The sequence below is a fragment of the Lagopus muta genome, chromosome 1 (assembly GCF_023343835.1).
Source record: "Lagopus muta isolate bLagMut1 chromosome 1, bLagMut1 primary, whole genome shotgun sequence".
Classification (NCBI taxonomy): Eukaryota; Metazoa; Chordata; class Aves; order Galliformes; family Phasianidae; genus Lagopus; species Lagopus muta.
In genome coordinates, this window is record NC_064433.1 from 87,253,661 (window position 1) to 87,281,039 (window position 27,379).

The window sequence follows — 27,379 nt, forward strand, 5'->3', positions numbered from 1 at the left end:
GGAGCGTGCACCGCCCCGCCCCGAGGTGTAACTCCTTTAAGTTGCACTCCTTTAAGCTGTACTCGCCCTGCTGCCAAGAAACACTGCCCAGAACCGCAACTGTGAGCTGTGCTCTGGGAGCTCTGACTGTTCGTGAACTTAGAACAGGTAAAAAAAAAAAAAAAAAAGAGAGAGAGAAAGAAAACCCTTCCCCCAAAAAGCCCCAAAACTTTGTTGCACTAAAGGGTATGAATTGGGGCATAGGGGCAGTTGATTATGTGAGGTAAAATGAAGCATTTCAGGTCTGCTTCCTAAGGAAATTAGTATTAGTATTAAATGGGGAGGTTTGTGGCCCTGCATGTGGTGGGGAGGGGGGGGGGAGATTCATGATCCTTGAGGTCCCTTCCAACCCTGGCCATTCTGTGATATGTTGTGTGTGGTATGAAGGTACCTTCTTCCTTCAGGAGTGTTTCTCACCGACTGAAGTTGTATTTGCAGTCTGCATTTGGTTAGTGTGGAGTTAGCACAGAGCTGGCATTTAAGGTGTGCTCCATTGGAGGACAGTAGAGCATTAATACTGTTTAATATATTGTTATAGTAATCTTATTTTCCCCTACAGGAACTTGCTTTTGCGAGTCAAAAGGTTGGACATGCATGGTAGGTTACCTTTATATTCCCTCTTGCTCCAAGCCATTCTGTGGTTACTGCTGATACAGATTTCTTTGTGCACGTGATTCCTCTTCAGTAAAAAGCCATGTTTTTTCACTTTCTTGAGCTTGCACATGCTTGGAATGTGCCGTTATGAAGTTACCTTAAAAGGCAAAGAAACAGTCCTTTTACTAAGGACTAATAACTTTTGCTTTAGGAGGCAAGAGAATGTTGCAATATGTGTGGCTGCTCCACAAGTGGGTAAGAGGTAAGTATTGGCCAGGATGTGGATAAATTGGAGAGAAAAAAAAAAAAAGGAAAATTCCAACAAGATGATAAAGCATGTGCCTTTTGCCATTTGTTTCATATAGTGGACCAAGCAAGTGTAGTGTTGCCCCTGCCACTGTCTCAGCTGCTTCGTGACTCATGTGTCTTCTTGGAAGAAGCATTTTAATACCTCACTGGGCTCTCAGAAATCCTAGCCAAGGTTCTCACATCAAGCTGAGGCAGGGGTTGTTCCACAGGAATTTTCTTTTTCTGCAGAAGCATGGGAAATGAAATGGCCTTGATATTTTGGTGCAAAGAAAGAACTTGGAAAGTGCTCAGATAATGAGATTCTAGATTCAGAATTGGTCAATTAAAATCCTGAATTCCTTAGAACGAAAATTACCACGATCATACAGACCAACAGAAGTTTTTTCTTAATGTATTGTAAGAATTGTAATGAGCAGGGAGATCTTCTAGTTACTTCCAGCTGTACCTCGATACAACATCATGGAATACAGCTAGAGTGGGCATGACAGTCTGCCTTCTGTCTTCAGACCCTGACTCAGGCCACAGAGCCAGCTCAGACCTGCTTCCAGAATTCTCTGCCAAACTCATGCGCTCTCTCTGCAGCTTAAGAGAAATTTAGCACTGATTGCAGTTTCTGAAATTCAAAGACAATCTATTGTGTTACTACTTTGGAAGTGTTGGGCAGATAGAAACGTCATCCAGGAAAATATGATGCATGCAGTTTTCTATTGCCTAACTTGTTTTCTCCTTCATTGGCAACTGCTGCTACTCGCTGTAGCTAATGGTACAAAAAATTAATATATTGAGGTTGTTTTACTCTTGCATAATCTCTACTTCAGGTTTAAGAATTTGGTGTCCCTCTGGCTCCCTCCACAAAACACGATAATACATAAAATCACTCTAGCTTTGTGGAAGAAGCAACACACAAAAATCCTTGGGATGAAGATTCACACGCATTGCAAATACAATTGCACACACCAGTCAAAACTATTTGTCAGTGTTGGTGTAGGATAGAAGAACTGACTAGCAAGCCCAGCCAAACCTGTGCCCTGTCTAAGTTAGGAAGAGTGCGTGTAGGTCTCCTTTCAGGAGGGACAAAGAAGCAGGGGAAGCCCTTTAGGCTCTTTGCAAGCTGTATGAGTCATGAGGTAATTTCTTTTCCATGTTTTGCTACATTTTGAAGTAATACACCTGGATGAAGGAAGAGCATGGTCTGTCAGTTACAGGAAAGTTCTTCTTGCATCGTTCTGCAGGTGAGTTTCCTCATTCATTGTAATTTGACCAATGAACCTGAAAAGCTGATGGGAGAGCTTCATCATCTTTGTTCCTACCGTAGACTTCCATATGCACATTTGTAGTTCACTTGATCAAAAAGGCATCAGCTGAAGATTCTTTATAACTGCAGTATATGGAAGTTCAGGCAAACTCCCCACTTCAGAAAAACAAATTCTGCAGTAATCAGGAGTCTGATTGGAAATGGAAAAACTGGTTTGACAAGGCATCTTTTTGAAAAATGCACTTGGCTGTTTTTTTTTTTTTTTCTGTGTGTCCTATTCATTAATTTTGAAGATCAGCACCAAGTGTTAACACTTCAAAAACAGACTGAAAATAGATTGCATGGTAATAAGAGGGCCTAGACGTTTATAAAATGTATAGCATACTTTGTAACATTAATGCCAAGAAACGTGTCAAAACCTATTGCAGACAGATTTGATTAGTTGATAAACTGTACAAAGAAAACAATACAGCTGAAAAATTTTACCTGCATTGAAACAGCTTTGGTTTTTTTTCCCCCTCCTTTCTTGTTATCAGTTTGAATTGAATCTATTATGAACTGAAGAAGACATGAAGGGACAAAAAATACCATCTCTTCTCCATTTACTTTCTATTTGTGCTACATTTTGGGGTAGGTTGTAGTTCTTTTGTTTGTGAAAAATAAGAATGACAGCTGTTACTAATTTTTCAAGTGAGGAATTAATTCAAACACTGTTAATGGTTAAGGTGGAGTAAAGTACTCCTAAGCTGAAGAAGAATGGAAGATTGTGGCCTTGGCCTTTGAGCACACAATTACCTTCCTGCACTTCTGCCGTATTATGGTTGGTGACCTTTCAGCAGGCAATGGTTGTCAGTCAGTACTGAAAATGGTTCCACGTAGATTAAACTTTGTACTGAGGTGGCTGAGGAAAGGTCATACAGATTGCTCTGCCAGGGTTGCTATGTCTGTGGAGAGGGCATCATTAATTAAACATGAATAGCAACCAGATATTCTTTGTGTCAGTTAATTTAGAGCAATGCATCTTAATTACCTCCAGGAGCTGTGACAGCATTCCCTGACACCATTTTGGGGTGACAAATCCTTTTCAAAAAGTTCTGTCCTTCCTGACAGTCACACAATTGTGTTCTTTTGTCAGTAGAATTGCTTGGCACTGTGAGCATCACCAGTAACCCAAGTCACTGTAACCTCCCTGTTTGAAATTTGAGTAACAAGTTGCAGCTTGAGGCTGGGAACTCCCTTAGAGGAATTTGATGTCAAAGGTGGCATTTTTGGAGACGTACTGGAAACTGCATTGCTAGGGTGGGGGTGTGTAATGTGAATACACAGGTGTTTAAAGTGGGCAATCTGACTAAACTGATGACAAGTTCGAAGACCACATCCCTATATTATAATATCAATTACAATGAATGAAAGGAAACAGTGTAGCTGTTTCTCAGTTACTGTCCCAGGGATCTACGCTACAGAAAATCTTTGAAAGAGCATGCTATTAAAAAGCATGATAGGAGTGTTCTACCTACTGGAACCTGAGAAGTTTTCTGTCAGGGATAAGGAGGTGCAGAAAATACTTACATTACTTATGAGCTAGATTTAACATAACTTACTCATTTGTTCTTACATGCTTTAGTTTCTAGAGAACAGGAAACTGTAACAGGGCTGTTTTCTAAGGATGTCATCCTTCCTTGTCCTTTTTCACCTGGGAATGATGAAGTAATTTACTGGAAGAAAGAGAACAAAAATGTGCACAGCTACTACGAGCAGAAGGACCAGCTAGAAGGCCAAGACCCAGATTACAGGAACAGAACACACCTTTTTCATCAGAACATTGGTCATGGAAATGCCTCCTTGAAACTTAGTAATGTGGCCTTGACTGATGAGGGCCTTTATCATTGCTATGTGGGAACAGAGGAAGCTAAAACGGAAGTGGATGTCATGCTACAGGTGCGAGGTTGGTAAAAAAAACAAAAGTGCTTGGACTGTGCCAGTGGAAATTGGCTGTCTCTTACAGATTTCACTGGCATTATTTCCCATGTGGAATTGAAATCCTCTAACAATAACAGCACGTTTTGGGCCTTCTGGTGTTTTCTTTTCCGCTGGTAAAATGTAACATTACAGTGTGGCATTGGTTCTCAGAATCTACTGCACAGTGATTTCAAAAGAGTAATTAGTACTCTTGAGTCTTAAAACTTATCGTGTCTTCTTCGAATGGTAATGGCAATAATAAAGCTAAGCTTTCCTTTGAAATCACGTATACTGAATTTTGTTCTTTATTCCAATCATTCTTCTCAGTGTTATTTAAAAGGACCAACTACTTCAAGTTAAAAAGGATTTTGAAATTAACAGGTCTACTTTTTTTCTTTTTTCTGATCTACAGTTCACTCTATTTATGCACTGGATTACCAAAAGACAGACACAGCAAGGATGCTGAGGTGCTACGCCTTTCATACTTATTTGACACCAAATGTAACTTGGGTACGAGGCAATACATATATCCCAGAAACAGGTTGGGAGGAAATCAGGAATGGAGTTCTCTTTTCTGTTAGAAGTGACCAGAATGTTATAAACACATCTGATACCTACTACTGTCATATTAATCTCTCCCATGAAAACTGGACTGCTGAGTGGAGGATGCAAGGTAAAGATAAAGGGATAAAGCCTCTTCCTACATCATTATTGTAATTATTGGTTGTCACATTGCTGGGGTTCTTCAGCCTGAAGAAGAGAATTCTCTGAGGAGACCTTACAGCAGTCTGGAGTAACTTTAGGAGACCTACAGACAAACTGGGAAGGGACTTTTTTAATGGTGGGTAGGACAAGGGTAAATGGTTTTAAACTGGAAGAGGATAGATTTATACTAGACATTAGAAAGAAACTCTTTAGTGTAGGGTGATGAGACACTGGAACTGGTTGCCCAGCAAGACTGTGGATGCCCCTTTGCTTGCAGCATTCAAGGCCAGGCTGGATATGGCTTTGAGCAACTGTTCTAGAGAAGTGTCCCTCTCTAGAGGGAGAGTTGGAACTATCTTAAAGGTCCTGTGCAACCCAAACCATTCTATGATTCTATAAAGCTGGGTGCTGAGCCAAATTACATCCAGTCTGCTTTGGGCCAGCAGAGATACAGAGTAGTGAAAGAAGCTGCATCAGCCTCTTTGAAGCTCATCAGTTAAAATTACAAGTAGGAACAAGAGTGGGTGGCTTGCACTTACATGAGGGAAAGTTTGCTGCTCTTTATGCTTGTTTCTTACTTCGTTCTCCATGTTTTACCAGAATACTTTCAGTACTGTTTGATCTCCTCTTTCCACTTCTCTTAAAGTGTATACTTAGGTATGCTCTTAAGGTGCAGTGTTGGATGTGCATGGGTGTGAAGAGCCACAAGCATTGTTTACATTCAGACAAATTACTACTGAAGAAAAAATAGGGATAAGAAAAAGTCTCCATTTTGTCCTACTCCTGCAGTCCTAAGCATTCTCTAGATTTTCAGTAACTGGTACTTTGCAACCTCTTGTGTTTCTTAGGAACTGTTTTTAATTGGATCAAGAGCACTGTAAGAGCTCCTTGCCAGATACATTCATGACTGCCTCTGTTGCCCTGATTGCTTCCTAAAGCACACCCAGAGAACTCTCAGCTCCTCATCCACTGCGTTTGCTTCAGAGGAACAGTGATGGTTTTTAATTTACCTACAGTAGTGTATGACTATTGAAGGTTTCAAGTATGATACCACAGCAAATAACAAGTGCATCTTAAGCATCTGTTTTGTTAATCTGTCTTTCCAACCCACAAGTGAAAAGGTTGCATTTAATTACACCTTTGTTTGACTTTCATTGCATGTCTGCCGTCTTACTGGAGCATTTTGGGAATATATTTCTTTCCTGTTCTTTATAGAATAGCATTGTATTGTATATATGGCTATAGGTGGTTGGGTTTTTTTTCTCTCTCTTAATACTTTCAGCTCCACACCTGTTTGTTCAGTTGCTCCCAAAGTCTAGAATTTCATATTGCTTTAGACTGCATCTAGACTGGATCAAATCGCTTCTATTAATGAGTCCTTCAGGGTCCTGAACCACAGGGGAGAAATACGTAATTTGGGTGGTTTTTTAAATAATTATATGATAGCATCTGAAGGTTTTAAAGTAAATCTTTCAGAAACATACTGTGGTATCAAGGTACTGAAGCAAGTTTTCAGTTTTGTCCATTGTGGATTTTTTTCTCCTCTAATTACCTTCCTCTAACTAACCTTCATAATATTTTCTAAAGTAATTATAGGGGGCTTTTTGTAATTATCTATTTCAGGCCAACTTTCAAAAGCTGAAGGAAGTAGCACTACCATTTCTTGTGAATACAGCAATAACACTTTACGTGTTGAAGATTTCACTGTTGTCTGGAAACTAAACAAAAATGCAGCTATCTCAGACCTGGCCTCCTTCAATGGAACACCTAACACTTCCCAGACTAGATTTCAAATTGACCAAAAAAACTTTTCACTCAGCATTAGTAATCTTAATGTGGATGACAGCGGAGATTACGTGTGCAATATTTCAACACCTCACTACACAAGACTTAGAGTGACAACATTACAAGTTGGTAAGTTATTGCTCCTTCCATACCAGAGGGAGGGAGACAAATGATGGGAGTTCAGAACAAAACCATCAATCAGAAATCTGTAAAATAATGTTTTATAATAAGTACTGGTTAGAGGAAGAGCCAATGCATTATTACTGTCCCAGGTGAAAAACACTGATATATTTGTTTAAGGGTTTGTGGTTTTTTTTTCCTCTCATTCTATGCACAGAGGGTTGTGCAGTCAAGAGCATAAAGAAACTGACAATTGTATGCTAAGTGCTGTGTCAATAGCAAATAAAGCCTTTTAGCAGTAGGAAGGAGATTAAGGCAAGCCTAGAGATGTGGTATGTATTTTTTCTGCAGAAGAAACCTCATTGAGAAGAACAACGTGGTTGTTACTGTCAAAGGTTTAATTCTACACAGTAGGCCTTTCTAAAACTTGGAAATATATATGCATTTCTGCATGCCTTTGTTTTTATTAACTGTAGTAAACTTCCAGCTGTGAAGTCTTAGTTACAGTTATTTTTTCTCTGGCTTCAAGTAAACTTACTGATTAACTCTTCTGTCCACTGAGAACTCTTGAGGTTAAAAGTTAACTCCAGCTTTCCAATATTGTAGTGCAAACAAATTACAGATGTGTTTCAAAAGTGGTGTGCTGTTTGGGATGGTGCCTCCTTAAATTTCAATTCAAAAAAAGGGGAAAAAAAACCCAGCACATTCAAAGAGTAGCATATAGGCAACAGCCAATTAAATGCAATCACCTGGAAGACTGAGAAAGCTCATATAGATACCTCATATAGCTTTTTAAGAAAAGAACTTGACACAAATAGATGGGGTGTGAAAAAGAGGCAGCACAGCATAAAAGGGAACTGACTAAGTTATAGTAACTGCATACATTTGTCTTCCCCCATGGTAGCTTAATTTACAACTGAAAAATTATGCTTTAAATGACATTGACTATAAATGATATGAAGGAGATTGCTTAGTTTAAGTAAAAATTTAGAGTCAGGCAAACATACCTCTTTGAAACTCAAATTCCAGCATTATTTTCCTTATCCTGTAGATCTGATAGTGTGCTTCTGAAGTGGGGAGTATAGGACACGTCCAAGGTGTTACACATATGACTGATGCTCCTAACATACACGCACAACTATGTTAGTCTCCCTGTACATTTACAGGACAGAGATACACACGCATTTCCAATGCAGATATGACCTTGATTATCCTCTTCAGCTGCTTTTTATCTGGCTATGCTGCAGATGGATCTCACAGTAGCCACAGAGACACCAATCTCCTCATTTAGAGACTAAATTACTGTGCTGCTCATGTTTTACTAATTCTGGGCCAGGAATACATAATACAGAAGCAGAAAAACATTTACCAAGTTGATGAGCATTTTCGTGTCAGCCCAGGCTGAAAACAGAGTAAGCGGATAAGGGAATGATCTGGCTTAATATGGTAGATAGTGGTCTCAGCATAGCTGTGAGTGCTCTGCTATGGATATTCTCACTTAAACCGTAAGCTGAATGCCCACAGTTTAGAGCTAAGTGTAGGAACTTCTCGTGTTTTTCTTTTGTGTTTTTTTTTTCCTGGACAAGACAGAGCAGAAGAAGTGAAGCCTAAAATAGAACCACATGTAAAAGATAAGAGTCCTCCAAACATGAGTGTTCTCTTATTGTTGGAAGGAGCTGAAGTAAGGAAATGCTCAGTGCTGCATAGAACAATTTAGAACAATTATGCATAGATGGGCTTTTGTCTCCTGTGGAATCTGTTGTTACCACCCATTTGGGGATCTATTGTTTTTGGTATGCATCTGGATTGCATTTTAGATTGAAGTTGTGAAGATTCTGTATGAGAAATGATTAGATTTGTGGTTTGGACTGGAAAATTCAGAGTCATGCTGGAAATCAGTAGTGCTGCTAATGGCACTGAGCACTGTACCTGGAAGCAGCGTTTATCAGGCTGATTTGAATCATAGAATGGCTTGGGTTGGAAGGGACTTCAAGGGTCATCAAAATTCAACCACCAGGAAGTTGATAAGTTATCAGGTTGTAACTTACAAGAACATTGGATTTTCTATCAGCACAGTTAAGGAAAAGTAATGTGCTCTTAGCTATTCGTGCTCAAGTCATTAAAGTATCACTTTACAGTCTTCACTTATTGCATGGGTCAAGTAACTTGACCACTGTATCAGTGACATTAAAAAGAAATTGAGATGTTCCCTCTAAATTGAAGGGTTTTGCATTATAGGTAAGAGAAAAATCATAGTTTAGGTATACTTACTGAAAAATAGTGAACATTAATGTGCAATATAAAAATCTTTTGTTTAACATTTTGAAATGTGTTTTTTTTAAAGACCATGCAGGTAACACCTCAACAGCGATAGTGACAGTGATTGTGATCATTCTCGTTATCATCGGTATAACGATATACTGTCGCTATAAGAAGGTATGTACAATCACAAGTGGATTTATTTTTGAAAACATTAAACTGAAATCTAGATCTTGAGTGTTTGACCGAAACATAAATTTGTTTTTCATGGGTTAAGTCATGAAAAAAAAGACTGAGAATATAGAATGGTAAATCTCTTCATGGGAGAATTGTCTTCATTTCTTTTCTGTGTCCTGAAATCTCTCTAGGTTACAGTATTTTGGTTGTAATTATGTTAAAATGCCCTTCCCTTAACCAGATTGCTCTCTCCTGCTCTGTGAAAAGATGAAAAAGTAGATTATCCTTCACAAATACTTCCTGATAACTTTAGCAGAGTCTGTTGTGATAGGACAAGGGGAAATGGTTTCAAACTAAAAGAGGGGAGATTTTGATTGGATATAAGGAAGAATTGTTGTTTTTTGTTTTTGTTTTTGTTTGTTTTTTGGTTTTTTAGATATGATAAGGTGGGCTAGGCAACCAAAGGCTCAGAGGGGTGATGGGTGCCCTGGCCTTGGAGACATTGAAGGTCAGGCTGGGCAGGGTTCTGAGCACCTGGTCTATCCTTTAGGTGTTCATTGCCCCCCCGTTCATTGCAGAGAGGTTGAACTAGATCACCTTGAAGCGTCCCTTCCAACTCAAAGAATTCTGTGATTCTGTAATGCCTTTTATTCTTACGTATCTGTAAAAGGCTGGCTCTGTCTTACAGTGTTTTGTCTTCTTCCATTTGTGGTCACAGTTGAAAAAACAAAACAAAACAAACAAACCAAACAAAAATACACCAGAACAGCTATAGCCCTTATTTCTTATGGTAAATCTTGTCCTGTGTGACAGTATGGCCCCATCTGTGGAGAGATGCATCTTCGAACTCACTGGGCATTATGGTTTTTGTCACAGCCTCAAACTTCGTTATACAACAGAAACTGTGAGGTGACAAGAGCACACCAGAAAGCCAAATCTAAAGTCACAGAATGAGGTGAAATAGACTTCCATGATCATCTAGTTCCAATCCTTCCGCTATAGGCAGGGACACCCTCCACCAGATGAAGCTCTCAGAGCCCCATCCAGCCCAGTCCTGAACACTTTGAGGGAGGAGGCATCCATAACCTCCCTGAGCAACTCACTCCAGTGTCTCACCACCCTCACAGCAAAGGACATCTTCCTGTCATCCAGTTCAAGTCCACCTCCTTCCAGCCTAGAGCCATTTCCCCTCATCCTTTTGCTATGTGCCCTTACAAAATGATTTAATTTCTATTTTTTTTTCATTTTGCTCTCATGTGGAGATTCTGTTGGATGCTGTGTAATCAATGAATGTACAGGTGTTTTAATTAAGAAATATACAGGAAAGTTAGGCTAAACAGGTTATCACGCTAAAGAAGGATGATTAGAAAGCTTACCCTTGTCCTGGGCTCACTGAGAAGACTCCAAGAGGAGGAATCTCCAAAAGAGATCCTTCCCCAGTGGTAGTCAGCTCTGCAGATAAATATACAGTCAGCATATTTTGCAGATGAAGCTGTTTTGTTCAAAGTGCTTAAGCACTATCCATTTATCTTGGGACTTGTTGAGACCTTTAACTTAGAGGGAGCAGAACAATATATGGGTTAATGCAGCACTGGTGACAGTCATTGAGGACTAGAGGGAAGAGACAGGAATGCTTCTACATTGTCACGTAGGTATTTATTTTGCTCACCCTAGTCTTAAAATGGAAAATACTTACCTCTATCACAAGAAAGTCTTGTTGGGATTAATTAGATTCATAAGTAGTTCTTACAGAAGTTTTTGTTTTAACCAGAGATGCAGAAGAAATGACCGGACATACTAAAAGAAACCCTTTCACTGCAAACAGAGGCTCCTGTGATTGTTGCTGAAAGTAAGCTTGGAGAACATAGGACTTCTTTCCTACTGAGTCACGCTTGGAGAAAAATACATGGCTAATTACCTGAGCAGCAGAAACAAGCAAGTAAGCAGACAGAAAAAAACATATGCAAGTCAACTGACATTTGTATGTGAGCAGTCTGCATGAAAAACTGAAATTTGGGTGTATTAAAAGGACAACAGAAAGGTTTCACAGAAAATCAATTTTTGAGGGTTTTTTTTTTTTTTTTTTTTTTTGAGGTTTTTAACTGTAAGGGGAAGAGAGGACTTACTGTTTTGCACTTTACTGAATGTTGTAATTCCAAATATAAAGTGGAATAAATCTAAAAGAACACTACATATGAGCCATGGGCAGTTTTTTTGTAACAAGTCCCTCCATAGCATTTCTGATGCCAATCATGGAATCACAAGGTTGGAAAGGACCTGCAAGATCATCTAGTCCAACCCTCCTCCCATTACCATTGCTAGCACAAGCACTAGACCATATTTTGTAGCTCCTCATCCAGATGCCTCTTGAACACTGCCAGGGATGGCGATTCCACCACCTCACTGGGCAGCCATTCCAGTGCCTGACTACTCCCTGAGAGAAAAAGTTCTTGTGTCTAACCTAAATCTCCTCTGGCACAACTTGTAGCCGTTTCCTTGGGTCCTGCTCGTTGCCTGGGAGAAGAGGCCAAATCCCTCTTCATCACAACCTCTCTTCAGGAAGTTGAAGAGTGCAGTGATGTCTCCCCTGAGCCTCTTCTCCAGACTCAACAATCCCAGCTCCCTCAGCTGCTCCTCATAAGACTTGTGCTCCAGACCCATCACCAGTTTCGTTGCCCTTCTCTGGACACACTCCAGGGCCTCAATATCTTCCTTGTAGTGAGGGGCTCAAAGCACAGTACGCGACGTGCAGCCTCACCAGGCTAAGTACAGGGGGATGATTACCTCTCTGCTCCTGCTGGCCACACTATTTCTAATGCAGGCAATTCTGTCCTGCAGCTAGAGACCAGAAATCCTTTGACCAATTGTAGGAGAAGCTTCTAAACTGGTTGTTTGTCTGAAGTTTAGCTTCTGCTGTCCTAAAAAAACTGGTACAGCCCCTGACCAGCAGACAAGACAGCTAGAAGCTGAGCTATTGTGACTTTAAGGGTTGTCCCCTGAGACTGGAAAACATGACTGGATTTGCCCTTCAGTTTGATTTCACAAGAGACCTGCCAATTAGGATTTGTTCCTGTATAATGAAGTGGGCTAGTGGAAGTATGTAATCCTTTATTGGATGCCTGGGGCTCAACAAAATGAAATTATATAGAAATGAATGGAATACACTACACATTGTGCTTTGGTTTTCACTTGATATTTATTTTTGTAAGTGCTTGTTTTAGTTTTGATTTAACACATCTGCTTTTGGTTATGCCTGATTGTATGAAGCATCATCTTGTATTTGTGAGCCAGGACTGCGCTTACTCCTCTTCATGAACCTGAAATGCAATTGAGAAAGTATATAGCTGTTGAAAAACAAAGCACTGCAGGGGATTTAGGGTAAGTTCACGAGTAAATGACAAAAACTTCTATTCACTAATGCTTGTGCTTATTTGCATTACCAGCTTATAGCTGAAATAGACTAGCACTAAATGCTACAGATATTGAATCTTTTCTCTTACTTCAGAGAGTAGGCTTTTTCTCCTAATGCTACTGTTTGTGTCCTTTGAGAGCAGATGATTTCTGTGCAGACATGTCACAATACAGTGTTGTTTGCTCTGAATCACACATACTTCCTAGAGTTTCCAGGAACAGGGGTAGCAGTATTAGGAAGCTAATTTTAATGCTAATCTAAAAATGCTTATAAATAAAGCCTTTCCTATGGCATTCTCTCCCTAAAGGAAGTGTGCAAATGTGTAAAAGACCAGATGTTCATCTAGTATTAATGGAGACCTGCTATGGACAGGGAATCTACAGTAGTTTATTTCAGCTAAAGATGACTGTAATAGTCTATTATAAAAGCAGAAATTGGAGTATTTCCTTTCCATAGAATTGTGGATACAGAAGAATGAAGGAAGTGATGGGACGGAATGGGATAAAAGCAGCTAAATAATACAGAAGGATTTATTTTCTCTTACTTGACTTAGGAGCTTAACCTCCACTACATTTATATGGTGATAAGTATGGGAGTTTATGTTATCTTTGCAAATGAAATAATAAAGCAGCGACCCTGCCCCTCTTCTAACATTCCTACAAATAGCAACACTGCCCTTCCTTTTCCTGGTTGCTATGAGGCAGGTAAAGTCAGGCAGAAATTTGATTTCGTAGCACCTTTCAGTTTCATCAATCGTACTTTTGTACCATTTTGCTCAGGTGCAAAATATCACAGATGTATTTCTCATTACTAATCACACCGCATGACTAACACCTAACATTTTCATCCAGCTCTTGAAATTAATGCAGGTATTTTTGAAAGAGCATTGTTAGAATAACTGGCATTCTGCTAATGCAATAATTCCCCAGCTCCACTGCATACATAGATATCTACATCATTAAAGGGAGGGAGAAACGGAGCTTTTTAATATCACATACGTAAAACAATCTCGAAACTTCTGGCTGCTGTGTATTGACCAGTCACATTTGCCCCATAGAGTAAAACCATACCTTTTTCATGCCAATATCTCTAGACTTGCTCCTCAGCTTGTTAACTTGAGATTCAGCTATTTCTGCCCTCTCTTCAGCATCATCCAGATCGTGTTGCTGTTTTCTGTACTTCGAAAGGTACAGATTGGCTTGTGCTTCCTAGTGAGAGAAAACAGCAGAGCCATTACCTCCAATCCCTAAGAAACAAAGCTTTCCACTTCAAATATAACAAAAGGGCTCAGCATGGCTAAGCAACAGCCCTATGGGACCCACTTGGCTCTTGAAGGGCCGAGAGTTGGTGGTTTATTTTATTTATTTATTTATTTATTTATTTTTGTGGTTAGGGTTTTTGCTCCTCCACAAAGAAAGGATTTGATGTTTCCAGCAGCACTCTTCATTTTAAGTGAACTGGAAGGCATGAAGCATACCTCCTGAGGGAGTATCAGGAAAAGAAAGTCTTTCTTGTTCTTCCCTTCCCTTTGCATCCTGCAAATTACTCTCCAATCCTGAGATAAAATGGAGTAATTTCTTCTAAAGTAATCAGTGCAAATGCTATATATTTTATATGTAAATACATTTATACGTCCAGCCTTCATATAAATGCAAATAGTAATTGGATAACACAATTAGGGAAAAAAAGGCCTAAATAGTCACTTACAGCTTCCTCTGCTTGGTGTTTGTAGCTTTTCACTTTCAGTTGTAGCTTATCTATCAGATCCTGCATTCGGGCCAGATTCTTCTTATCTTCTTCTGACTGTACCAAAACACCAATAATTGAGTTAATAGTGTAAAAAGGCCAAAAGCATTTCCCACAGTTCAGTCATTACAGTTGGTAAGTATTTTGCAAACATGTTGTCTGAAGTATGAACAAGTCATATTGTGGTCAACCTGCACATAGATTCTGTAGGCTGATTGAAGATGTGTGAGATCTTGGAGGCTGGGGACTAAAAGAGAGTAGCCTCTGTATTTGTATATTTATATCATGTATACCTATACATGCACAGAAAATTCCTTGCTTGGGGGTGAGAAGCACTTGTTGTTATAGAGCGTGTCATTATTGAGTGAAACAGGCCTATGGGCATGCCTAAAATAGATGTAATTTGATTTTTGTAAAATCTGTTTTGAAGGCATTTCTGGTAAAATGCGCCAATTTTAAGCTTTTGCAGGCCATAAACAAGCAGATCAGTTAATTCTATCTGCCTGTGCCTTCTCAGCAACCTTCAGGCTCTGCATACAGAAGTCAGAGTAAAACAACATGTATGATATTAAATAATGGAGTAAACAGGTGGATAGGATTATCTTAAGAGTACTGTCAAAAGCCAGGGAAGCAGTGCTCTGTACTGAAGTTTTTTTGGTTTTGTTTTTTTGAAAGGCAAGCAGCATGAGCAGCTGTTAGTAAACCTGTGGTAAGTGACAGAGCTCTGGGACTGGGCAGCCCTACACCTGGTGATGCATCAGAATCTTCTTTTTAGCAACATCAGCACAGCTGAGAGACAGCTGGGCATTCTTCTGGGCAGTGTGAATCATCATCTAAGCCTGCTCCATTTTATAACCATGCTAAAGCCATCCAAATCCCAGCAATAGCATTCTTTGTACCATTAGTTACAGTGAATCAGGCAAGATGACAGTAGCCCTAACAAGATACTCGTCCCATCCATAAAGCTTCTTGCAATCAGAAAGCTCTGGGTGATGCTCTCCTTTATGCTTCACTGGGACCTAGTGGCTATGCAGCCCATGGTCACCTGATAAGTCAGCTCCTTTATGCGCCTCTCAAACTTGCGGGCTCCCTTTTGGGCATCAGAGTTGCGGCGGAGTTCATTCTCAAGTTCATTCTCCAGCTCACGAACCTGCAAAAAAGAAAAAGCTCTTGCCCTTATACATATAATGCAGTGGATAATGTACTTCACAGTTCAAGAATTGTTCATTTTCTCAACATCTTAATAGAGCTGAATTTCAAAAATGGATCATTCTACTTCCCATTCTACTTTTTCTTACGTGTATTTAAGGTGAACCAGCAGTCAAAGATCCCACTCAAACCCAGATGCTCAATAGAAATTTTGGCAAGAGAAAAAAATGTTCAAATGAAGCAAGCAGAGGCCTTTCCCAGTTTTAGATGTTGTGCCATTCCTTTTTAAAATTTTCACTATTTTGTTAATGAGGAAGTTGGCCAACTGCTGTGCATTGTAACTGAATGATAAAAGGGAAATGTGTTTCCAAGAACTGTTCACCTGCTTTCTGTGAAACAGAGGAAAGCATTCACAGCATCTGTTATCGGCCTCTATAAACTTACCAAGCTGCCCTAGGCCATCTACCCAGTCCCAGTTCTATAAGACAAGGGATAGTGAACTATAGTTTGATTGCAAACTTACCCTGGATTCCAGTTTCTGGATCTGTTTCTTGCCACCTTTCAGGGCAATTTGTTCTGCTTCATCCAGTCGTTTCTGCAGGTCTTTAATGGTTTGCTCCATGTTCTTCTTCATTCTCTCCAAGTGAGCACTAGTGTCTTGCTCCTTTTTAAGCTCCTCAGCCATCATTGCTGCCTGAAAAACAACCAAACTTTACAGCACCTCTATTATGCCACAGAATTGTGCCTCATTAAAAACCTGATGAAAGATCTGTCTTGAATCATCCACTACTTGGATCATTCACTATACCCAGAACCCCAAAGAATATTTTATGTCCACACATATCCCCTGGGCAGAGAGAATATGACTTTTTTTTTCCCCTTTCTATTCTAATGCTGTGATTTAAGGTGGGTTTTTTGTTGTTGTTGTTTGTTTTACTTGTTTATTTGTTTGGATTTAGAATCCTTGCTATGATGTTTAAATGTCCTCATTTACAATACCTGTAATCTGTACAACTCACTACAGACATTTCAACTAGAGTTTATTTAAAAAATCTAATATTGGAGTTAGGGGGTCTTGGTAGTAAATTAAAACAACTGGAAAGCAAATTTCCCTGAACAGCCATAGATGAGAGCTTCCTGAGCAGCTGTAACATCACAGCAGTTTCTGTAGCATGCTGCAATAGGAAGCTCAGTTTCAGCATCTTATGTCATCGTCCCTGGCCATTCTGCAAGGCTGGTAACAAGCACGCCTATTAGCTCTTTTCTGATTTGACATGTTTCCCTGCTACCAAGAGCCATTTACAGATTTTGTATCCATCACTGAGCAGACACTGGAAGCCAGCAATTGCTGCAGTCCAGGCTGGAGTTGAATCAAGGACAATCAGCGTCTTCTCCCTGGCAGGCAGTAATAGCACTGCCTCCTGAGAAGCAAAGACTGTGGTACAAGAATAGCTTCATTCATGCACACCATGATGTGATATGTCAGCCCAACTCTGCATCTCTCCAGGTCTGTGGGAAATTAAGTATACTCTAATGAAGGACATCCAAATGATGTCCTCCTCCTGATAGGAAGAATGCACTCTGTCTTCTTGAATCTTTGTCCTCATGTTTTCCTAATAGACACCTATTTACGGGGTACCTCATTTTGGACTCAGTAATCTTGTTTCTCGTATCAGATTCTATGTAGACCAGTCAACCAGTTAGTGCTAGATCAATCTGAAGTGGTTTAGCCTACAGAAATTTACAGTTGTGACTTGAGACTTTGAGGATCAGTGGATTCTGCATTCTTGAAAAAATAAGATGAAGTTGATCAAACAGAATTCTTTCCTCTCTTTTTACCTCCAGCCTGTGTAATGTTGTAGTTACATCAGCTGCCTCCAGATCACTGTGGAGCACTTGGGTATGTCAGGTTTGTAACATTCTTAAGAAATGCTGTGCTGTCCTTGGACACTTTGGAGCTGAAACAATATGAGCAAGGAACTAAGCTACTTACATCTGTGATGGCTTTCTTGGCTTTTTCCTCTGCGTTCCGGCACTCTTGGATTGATTCCTCCACTTCATTCTGCATCTGGGAGATGTCACCCTCCAGCTTCTTCTTCTGATTGATCAGGCTTGTGTTCTTTGATTACATTTTCCACAAAAGAAAAGCAGAAAAGGAGGAGAAGTGATTATTGGAGACCTGACTTCTTTAAATACCATAGCACACCAAGGTTTAATTATTTTTGCAGGATTTCGGGAGACCCAGCAGTGTGGTAAGGGTTTTTGCTACCCAGCTAGCTTCAGGCCTAGGAGGTGTTAAGGGTACTCACAAAGCTGTAAACATTCAGATTTTTATTCAGATAACATAATAAGCCAGAGACTGAAATAGAAGAATGGATAAGGCAGTTCAACTCAGAAAACTAATGATCCATAATCTGTTAGTTAATGAGGTGGTTAGAACAAAAGCCTCATGTCATCAAAGCAGAAAAAGCTCATTCTCCCTTCTGACTATTCAGTATTTGGTGACGAGAAGCTTGGATTTTGCAGCAAAAATGCTGGTGAGTCAAGAGCTGTTCCTACATGACTCTTCAAGTCCAAAGGCCTCTCTTAACGAAGCCCTGTGGTGTAGTCGAGTACTTTTTGCTACACTGCACAGTAGGCCTACACCCAGGCTCTGCAGTTTGATTTGCTGAGTAACAGCAGCAAAAACACCATGTCTGCTTCTCCATCCCAGCTGCAGCCCAGTGAAAGCACAAAGTTACGGTTTTATAGCACCTAGAGAAGGAAAGAACTACATCTTGCGCTTGTAATCACCCATCCGTATTTTCTGGGAACTGCTTAAAGCAGTTGGCTGAGCCATCAGTTCCAGTTGCCCTGGCAGGAAGGAGGGAGCACATATGCAGAGTGGTTTATTTCCTCTCCTTCATTTTCTAACCAGAAGGCATGCAGGGAGCTTCTGTCTCGTGATGCCCATGGATGAACAGTGTCAATGCTTAACAGGCGAAGCTGAGTTTAACCCAGGAAAAGCCAACCTGAGTATGCAGCAGGTTCACACGTTCAGTGGCTTCCAGCAGCTCATGCTCTGCCAGCTTCCTCGCTCGTTCAGTCTGGTCCAGCAAAGCCCTCAGCTCATCCAGCTCTGACTGGAGGAGGTTGTTCCTCCTGTCAGAGACTGCCAGCTGCTCCTTGAAGTCTTCATTCAGGTGTCCCAAGTCATCCAGCTGCACCTGAAGCTCCTAGAACAAAGAAGCCAGGTTTTAGCAAGCCAACTCCATTTTGAGTCCCTGTGTATATAAGGACCTATTGGTTGTAGAGATCACTTGGGGCCCACTCCAAAGCTTCCGTGTTTCTTTATTGGAGAAAAGCTTCCTCTAGATTGTTATCTCAAGAGCTTTTCTAGTAGGTGGTGCAACAGGGGAAAAACCTGAACTGAGTTCTGTCAAGAGCTGGCACTTGTGCCTGAGGCAGAACTGGCAGCATGGGCACAGGAAGGACAAGAGGCAGGTAATGACTTAAGATATCTCTTATCTTTTCAAACCTTTTTAAAACAAAAATATTTACCAATGTTGAAGCAGGTGAGAAAACTGAACATACACACACACACTGTGTACTCCAGCCAACTGGTTTGCTCTCCAATTTTAAAAGATTTGCAGGCTCTCAAGGAAATCACAGATTTTCAGTACCTCGTACTGTAGCTCTCTGCCCCTGCAGGAGGCTGTAGCCAGCAGGGTTCCATGCCTGTATCTCACCCACCTTTGTCTGCCAGTCTTGGAAGAAATCTACTGCTCAGTATTCTCTCATATCAAATGTGATCATAAGGGCTTTACTGCATGTGCTTGAGAGTAGCTTCTCTCTTGATCACCATCACCATTACTGTTTTGGTATGAAACCCAGCTCTCAGAGTACCTTAATCTGTGTCTGCAGGCCACGTGTTGACTTGGTTGCTTCTGCAGCATGTCTGTTAGCATGGCTGAGCTGGATTTCCATCTCGTTGAGGTCTCCTTCCATCTTCTTCTTCAGCCGGATGGCCTCATTTCTGCTCCGGGCTTCAGAATCGAGAGTGGACTGCAGAGAATCTATGGTGCGTTGTTGGTTCCTCCTGATTTTGGATAAAGTAGATGGGAAGTTAAGGGTGAAGGGAGATGTTTTACTCTCTGGGAAGGGATGTAGAGCTACATGAAACCATACTGCACCTTCAAGAGGCATCTTATCTAGAAGCAGCACTACATTTCTGAATGACATACATAGCATGGGTTTCTAGCACCTTGTTGCTGTGTACTTGTCTAGTATGTTTCACACCCTCAGCCAACTCCTGATCTGTAAGCACTTATAGCATCCTTCTCCCATGTTTTCTTTGGCAATATTTCAGCAGGGAGCTTCCTTGAGTATCTTATGAACACAGGCAGGTACAGGCCTGAACCTCGCAAGAAGCACTTCAAGCTTAACTGTCACTTACCATATTTACTGAATCATCTACTGGGATGCTTTACATGAAGGCATTAAGAAAGGAGATTAATCAAACTGATGGTTGGTAGCTACATTCAAGTTAATCACTGTAGGGGCTCTTTATATAGTAAATGGCACTTGCAAGCTACAATTTAGTGCGCCTTAAAGTAGATGTTGGAACGTATATTTTGTAAGCTGAATTATTATGGGAGTAGATTGGGAATAGAAATCTGTATTATGGACATGTAAAGTTAGAAGAGATTAAGCCCACTGTAATTAACAGGCTGGTCCCCCTGCTAAAGGCAGCTTACTGTCAATTTAAGAGATGGCAAAACAAATAGAGGCAGGTGCATAATTTTCCTCTAACAGTCAGAACAGAGAGGCTTAAAATCAGCAGTTTCACATTCTAAGTCCCAAGGTGAAGGTTTTGCTCTCCCGCAGCCAGAAAGTAACTCAATATACAGAATATGACTCACAGTAAAAAAATTTCTTCTCACCCTTGACCGGGCTTTGCTGTTTGCATATCATTTCTGGGAACTCATTAAGGCAACAAGGGAAACCTTGACAATCTTATTGCTTGGGCAAGACAGAGAACTGTGCCCCAGATTCCCAAGGATAGTCCTGCCTGCCTGCAGGGCAGCCTAGCAGCAAAACACGCACAATGTGGCTGAGGCAGGAACACCGAATGGAATGGCTTGTCCTGTGGTCTCTGTAATCAGAGTAACTCTTCAGACTAGGGTTTGTGCTAGAGGAAAGTGGGGAAAAGATTTCATCCTTCTGTCATCTGGTTACTTTTCCTTTTTCTTGTTGCTCACCCCTTTTTACCTGCAGGCTCCTCTCCTTTTATATCCACGCATTCTGTACCTCTCCAAATCTCACCGCTTATCCTAATTATGCATGCATAACTGCAAGCTCCTTGTGTCCTCCTGCAAATAGTGTAGCTACGGATTGCACAAATGAATCAGATGCAGAATTAAATACTGCCTTCAGGTAGCATCAATCTGAGCACCACTGCAACAGTTCTGCTGATTTGTGGTTTCCTTTGGAAGGAGCTCATAGGAGGGGACTGGGAGAAGGCAGTAGACTAGATCTGCTTGTTTCCTGCTGTGAACATACAGGCATAGCAGCTCATGGTCTTCCCATGACTGTTCCAGCTGGTTTTCCTGCAGCTGCTTTGTGATATGTCTGGTGGGTTTACTTGTACACTGGCAGAGACTGGACTGACAGGAATATCTGAACTAAGAACAGATCTTGTGGTAGAACTACCCTCTGGCAGAGGGCAATAACCAGAGCTGCCTTAATTACTGGTACTGCCAGCATCTGCTTTTGCTGGCATAACTCACTGTGGTTTGTTTGGCTGGCTTGGGTCTTGAGAATATTTCTGATCCTTTTAGCAGAATAAACATATACCTTATATTTTCCATTTCTTCATCCTTTTCTGCCAGCTTCCTTTCAAAATCAGCTTTAAGCTGAGAAAGCTCAAGCTGAAAACGAAGGGTCTTGCTTTCTTCATGCTCCAAAGCTCCCTGGAATAGAAAGCACCATGAGCATGCAGTTGCTTTTTCTTTCTTTTCAAATCACAAGCTGATGCAGAAAGAGATCCCTTCATGCTTTTCTTACTGCTCCCAGTAGCAAAGTTCCTCCACTGCCCCTATCTCTAAGCAAGGGACATGAGCTGCTTACTTGGCAAAGCAATACTTTTATTCACCTTTGATGCAACCTGGCAGCTGGAAAATGGAGCAGAAAGCTCCCTGTGATTTAGATTCTCTAAGAGTCCATGGCTCACCAAAGAACCAGTACTTAGACCTTGCCTACATGGTTTTGGTACCAACACATGCATTCCCCTGCACTGCAGTGCAGACACCCTCAGGAAGTGCATTGGCTTCTAAGGGAGAGGGAGAAGCTGAAACCATATTGTTGTTGGGAGCTTGAAGGGGTTCACCTAAAGCTCATCAAGACCTCTCCAAATCAGGGAGTGTTGAAAACCTCCCACATACACAATCTCGTTATGGAGTTACTTTAAAGAAAGACATAGTAGGCATCAGCTCTGTAAGACAAACTATTCTGCCCCTTATTTCCAGTAAACATGAAGGAAACATCACAGAACAGGGGAGGTTTGTCCTTGTTCTGATGTTCTCTCTCACTCACAGAAGTCAAGAACTGTGCTAGTGGCAACCACTAGTTAAACACCAGGTCTTTGACTCTCAGGTCATGCACAAACCAAGTTCAGGGCCACTCTGACTCACTGCTGCTCTCATCACATGGAGAAGGAAAGTGGAACTGAACTCCACATCTCTAGAAAGTGCTCTCTGAAGAGTAAAATTGCACTGGCTTTGCTGTGTTTCCCTCAAGAGATGGTGGAAACAGAATGGGGTTCCCAAAAGCAAAGCTGTTCAAAATCCTTGATTATCTCTGGCCATTGTGCAGCAGCTACAGGACACTTCTCATGCCACTTCATGCCAAGCAGCCACTCTGTGTTACTGAGAATGGTACACAGAAACACCAATGACGAGGGTCAGAAATCCAGATCACAAGGGAGGGAGAAAGTCTGCACTACGACATTTCTATCACAATCAAATACATCATCGCTTTACTTCAGTTAGCTGCCAATTTCAGAGATTCAGGAAACCATTTCACACAGTTCATGAAAGTAAAGCATGCCCCTTGGATCCCTCAGAACTGATGTATTCTTTCCTGTGAGAGAAGCTCAGTGACAGAGCATGTAATCACCCTTCACATCTCAGAGCTGGGGGAGACAGACATGCCATTTCCTCTGCTCTGATTGTGAGACCTGTTTGTTTGGCTGTGAAATCCCTGCAATCTGTAAAGCATCCTGTAATAGACAAAAGAAGTTGCACAGCATTTAAGGCATTAACAGATCCCTGTTGCTGCATGATGCTCACTTCAACAGATGCTGTGAAGAGAACAATTCAAACGAGGCACAGCCCTCCCCCCTACAACCCCTTGCTGTGTTGCTTCTAGCCAGCAACACCGACACCCCCTTCCTAACTCTGCAATGCACCAAGCTTCCAGAAAACCCTAGAAATAATCAGAATAATCTCCAGTCAGTCTGTTCTGCATTGTTGGTTTGTTTCTGTAAACTGTGTTGGGCCATCCCTATTGGATACGTGCATACCTGTCACTATAAAAAGAAACACAGTGATGTTAAGTGTCTTACCAAACTCCTATGGGAGTAAAAGATTTTCTGGATGGCCTGTTTTTGTCTTGTTTCCAAGCTTGAGACCACTTTATTTATTTAAAGTGAAGTGAATCATCTAAAGCAATATTTAAAACCTCATAAGATTTAATGTCATCTGGAGGTTTGTTTTCTTATGCTCTGTGATAGGAAATGGTGAATTTGCTGATGGAAACTAGGCACTAGAAATATCTGATAAAATTTTGTAAAACCATAATTCCCAAATTTCCTGAAAGACTGGAATGCTCTTATGCTGGCTTTTCAGAAGGCGAGCAAAGGATTTTTGTGCTTCCAGAAAGAAAAAGAAAAAAAAAAGAAAAAAAGAAAAAAAAAGAAAAAGAAACCCAATAACAACCCCCTACGAGACACCTCCTTTGAAGCAGCCTCCCTTTGGTGATCTCAGAGCTGAGATCTCCAAAAGACACCACTCCCTCTTGAAACCCATGGCTGGCTAGCAAGCTCAGGGGAGCTGGTTGCAGGGCAGTTCCACTTACTACTAGCACATTTGCAGAGTAGCTGAGAGGATCGAAAAGGAGGGAAATTCATGATAAAGAAATAATTTGTCAATCTTTTGAGTTCTCTCTCCTTACCTCTGCTTCTTCCAGAGCCAGCTGAACCTCTGACTTTTCTTGTTCTACCTGCTTCTTGACTTTTTCTATCTCGTGGAGGTTCTTGTTTCCTTCACTGATCTGATTGGTCAGATCAGAAATTTCCTCTGAAACAAACAAATTAAAAAAAAAAAAAAAAAAGTCAGAGGGATTTAGTGTCAATTTGAGTATTCCAAACATAAAGCAATACACAGAATGAGAATATAAGATCCATGCCTCTGGCACCTGAAGTGCTCATCTGCATGCAGGACAGCTTGTGTACATCCTACTCGTACAGCCACTGCTTTTACCTGATGAACTTGAGGGCACAGGCTTTCTCATAAATACTTTTTGAAGCAGTTTAGTTTTTATCTGTGATCTGCAGGCTAGCAACATGGTGCCCTACTTTGGGAGCTACGTAGGCCTCATCTCTTGCATCTTTGTCACCTTTGTTGTTCCTTCTCTGAGGCTGACACCTCTGCAAGCAGTGAGCTCACTTCCCCTGCCCCCGGCAGGAGGAGGAAAAAGCAATGCTCGTGATTAGAAATTTGCTTTCAACAATGTGAATTGCTCCATTAGTGTAACAAGCAAGGATTGTACTGCTAGTAAAAGGCTGCACTGACACTTAAGTGTCTTCCTTCTCCCTTGCAACAAGAATTCTTGTTTCAAACAAAACTGTAGGCAACAGTAGATTACACGGATCTAGTCAGTCCTCTGGCAAAATCATTTTCAATGCTTAGAACTTTCATTTCCAACATCAGAGTCTCCAGGCTGAAAGTTCTTTTAAGGATAAAAGAAATGCCTTTCCCTACAGCTGTTCCCCGTGCTGTGTCTCTGGCACCAGTCATGGAGTCCTGAATGAAGCCTACCTTGGAGATTCTTGTTTTCCCGTTTCAGAGTCTCCAGATGGTCCAATGTCTCTTCATAGGCATTCTTCAGCTTGAAGAGCTCTGTGCTGAGGCTGCGGGCCTCCTTCTGGGAAGCTTCCAGCTCAGCCTGTGACTCTTCATACTTCTGCTTCCAGTCATTGATGATCTTGTCGAAACCACGCTGCTTCTTGTCCAGGGAGGCAGCTGCTGAGTTGGCCTTTTCTAGATCAATCATCATATCTTCCAGCTCATTCTGCAGCCTGTGCTTTGTCTTTTCCAGAGAAGAGCACTTGGCGTTGGCAGCTTCGATTGCTTCCTCGGCTTCTTGCAGGCGGGCAGCAAGCTTTTTCCTGCCAGATGGGAAGAGACAGCAAAATGAATGAGGGCAATGACTGCTGTCTATCCAGATAAGCTGACACCACCAAAGCAATATCTCAATAATTTGATTTCCAAAGGGAAAATGGCAGGAAAAGGGAAGGAAAAATAAATAAAAATCAAGCCTCTAGAGAGAAGAGACTTTCTTAGACAAAAAATAGCTTAAATTGTGAATGCTACAAGTGGCAGATAATTTTGTGCATGTGCGTGAATGTTTGAAACGGAACTTTTGAGTTCTCAATAAGAAGCCTGCTATGATTTCTAATTGTGACCACTATGGGCTGGTTGTGACTTTTGATAAAACCTAGTCAAATTAGAGTGCTACATAGTGAAATTTCCATTTAAGAGACATAGCTTCTGATTAGGAGGCTGATCATGCCTTGGGCTTTTGGTCATAGGCTATTTAGATTGGGAAAGCCAGGGGCTGGTAGTCTCAGCAGAAAGAAGAGGTCCTGGAAAGAAAGGAGGAACCTGAAAAAGATCACAATGAAAATCCTAGATGGAGAAAATGTACTGGAAGTGAGGGAAGATCCTGCAGAATGGAGATGCTCAGAGACAGAGGCTACAGTCCTCTCAGCTGAGTGCCAGATGAAGCCCATGTAAGCCACTTACTTGGCATCTTCCAGTTCCTCAGTCCTCTGAATGGCATCAGTCTCATACTTTGTTCTCCACTGCGCCACTTCTGCATTTCCCTTGGAAAGAGCCCGCTGCAGCTCTGCCTTGGCTTCTTGCTCCTCTTCATACTGTTCTCGCAAGAGGTCACAGTCATGCCTGGCTGCTTGCAGGGCATGAGCCAGGGCGTTTTTGGACTGCAGGGATAGAAAGGTCACAACAATGCAGGGTTATCTACAGGGTAACCTAAACAAGCATGCCGTAGAAATTCAAATAAAGGGTCAAGTCTTTGGTTTTTTTTGCTGGCTTTGTCAGGCCGGGACAAGTCAGACAAAGTCATCCCAGCAGGTAACATGCTGGGAAACTACGAAAACTGAAGATATTCTGATACCTTCAGAGAAACATTCTGATTTATAAGATGTAAGATCTGAGATTTTGCATATGCTATTAGGTCAGTTTTATTTAGCAATTATGAACACCAATTATTTTTCAAAACTATTCTCCTTTGACTTGCTGCTGTCAGGGCAGGAATTTATACTGTTCTGTTAGCAGGTGGTGTTCTCTCTCCTATATCTCATTTCAGTTTTTATCCAGGAAACAAATGAACATGAGTAGTTTCTCCTATTCCATTTCAATGAATGGGACACAGTCAAAGCATTACCTTGGTTTCCTCTTCTAGTTGTCTCCTAAGTTCTTCAATCTGCTGTGTAAATGATGTTTTTCCTCGGGACATTTGACTTATCAGTGACTCTTTCTCTTCAAGCTGTCTTACAAATTCACCTGTCATAGGATTTAAGAAGAGGAAGTGACATGCTTGCAGCCAGAGCCAAAAATCAAAGTCCAACTTATACAGTTCAACTGAGGGAAAGAACAAACATGATTATAGCTGGCCTTTTGTGAAGCATCTTCCAAACTTGTAGCCATCAAGACACTAAACCAGGATAATTTTCTTTTCTTTTTCTTTTTCTTTTTTTCCTGATTACTCATATTTGTACTGTCATTACTTGGATTAATGAACTTCAGGCAATTTCATGAATCAGGCTAGACTGTTGCTTGCTTTCACATGAAATTGTCGCTGGTTTCATTTTCTTCACTACTTTGTCTTTATAGATTTCTTTTCAGACGGATCCAAAGTACTTTAATAACCCCACAACTGCCAGCATACAAAACAGAGGGATATATAAGGAAAACTTTACTTATCACAGGGGCATCACTACGGGGCAGAAACTGCAGCTCTTCGAGAGTACAGAGAAATAACATGAAAGTAGACAGGAAATGAAATGTCTTTAAAAATGCAGAGGGAGTTAATCTGGCAGAATAGTGGTATCTGATGGGGATGCAGAGATAAGAGTTTTGTGGCAAAAAAATGTAGCATGCACTTTTTTTGTTGGATGTGAGCATCCTCTGTAGTGCACTGCCCGAGGCCATGCTGAGGAAGGTGTATTCACACAGACAACAGAAGTATGCCAACTCCCTCATCTTCCCTCTAGCTCTGCAATATATGTGTTGTTGTTTGTGAAAGTGGTACTTGGCCAGTACATCCATTTCAGCTCATGAGGCAGTAGCACAGCACGCTGGTAGATATGATTATAGACCAGTTTTAAAAGACAGTTCAAGGCAGGGTCTCTCCAGCCAATGTTAGAAGAATATTGAAGACAAGAAAATTGGAAGATGCAAAGCAAAAATTCTGTTCAGCAAATCAAATCCAGTCAGATTCAGTACTAATGCCACTGCACACCACTTCTCTTTGATGTAGTCACTTGACATTCTGCTTACTAATAGCTTATTTGGACTGAACACTCATTT

At 41.1% G+C, this 27,379-nt stretch overlaps 2 protein-coding genes across 6 annotated transcripts in view; one reads left to right on the forward strand and one right to left on the reverse strand.

Annotated features, from left to right (window-relative positions):
* Positions 1-33: 33 nt before the first annotated feature.
* HHLA2 (HERV-H LTR-associating 2) lies at positions 34-27,356 on the forward strand. Of its 4 annotated transcripts, none has more exons than XM_048966221.1 (9): positions 34-147; positions 599-636; positions 2,105-2,174; positions 2,734-2,827; positions 3,822-4,142; positions 4,569-4,829; positions 6,485-6,775; positions 9,111-9,202; positions 26,684-27,356. In XM_048966221.1, exons 4-9 carry the CDS (start codon positions 2,767-2,769, stop codon positions 26,828-26,830), a joined length of 1,173 nt encoding a protein of 390 aa, XP_048822178.1. In that variant the 5' UTR covers positions 34-147; positions 599-636; positions 2,105-2,174; positions 2,734-2,766; the 3' UTR covers positions 26,831-27,356. The 4 variants fall into 4 exon arrangements, with proteins under 4 accessions (XP_048822178.1, XP_048822150.1, XP_048822170.1 ...); XM_048966193.1 differs by lacking the exon at positions 26,684-27,356 and adding an exon at positions 10,974-12,258; XM_048966213.1 differs by lacking the exons at positions 9,111-9,202; positions 26,684-27,356 and adding an exon at positions 10,974-12,258.
* The window catches only part of MYH15 (myosin heavy chain 15), a 58,689-nt gene continuing 43,689 nt past the window's right edge, over positions 12,380-27,379 (reverse strand). For both annotated transcript variants that reach the window (XM_048965154.1, XM_048965144.1), the window contains exons 31-43: positions 26,235-26,353; positions 25,574-25,770; positions 24,587-24,936; positions 23,721-23,845; positions 21,345-21,460; positions 19,395-19,587; positions 18,521-18,724; positions 17,503-17,628; positions 16,033-16,203; positions 15,406-15,510; positions 14,322-14,417; positions 13,685-13,822; positions 12,380-12,519 (exon numbers count right to left, since the gene is read on the reverse strand). In XM_048965154.1, the coding sequence (XP_048821111.1) occupies positions 12,502-12,519; positions 13,685-13,822; positions 14,322-14,417; positions 15,406-15,510; positions 16,033-16,203; positions 17,503-17,628; positions 18,521-18,724; positions 19,395-19,587; positions 21,345-21,460; positions 23,721-23,845; positions 24,587-24,936; positions 25,574-25,770; positions 26,235-26,353 (1,958 nt within the window). In that variant the 3' untranslated portion in view covers positions 12,380-12,501. The remainder of the gene's footprint in view (positions 12,520-13,684; positions 13,823-14,321; positions 14,418-15,405; positions 15,511-16,032; positions 16,204-17,502; positions 17,629-18,520; positions 18,725-19,394; positions 19,588-21,344; positions 21,461-23,720; positions 23,846-24,586; positions 24,937-25,573; positions 25,771-26,234; positions 26,354-27,379) is intronic.

Excerpts from the sequence above, each read along its gene's own strand:
- HHLA2 (XM_048966221.1), top strand. The coding sequence starts at position 2,767 with ATGAAGGGACAAAAAATACCATCTCTTCTCCATTTACTTTCTATTTGT. Across the intron at positions 2,828-3,821 it reads TATTTGTGCTACATTTTGGG|TTTCTAGAGAACAGGAAACT; the intron begins GTAGGTTGTAGT and ends TACATGCTTTAG. Across the intron at positions 6,776-9,110 it reads AGTGACAACATTACAAGTTG|ACCATGCAGGTAACACCTCA; the intron begins GTAAGTTATTGC and ends TTTTTTTTAAAG.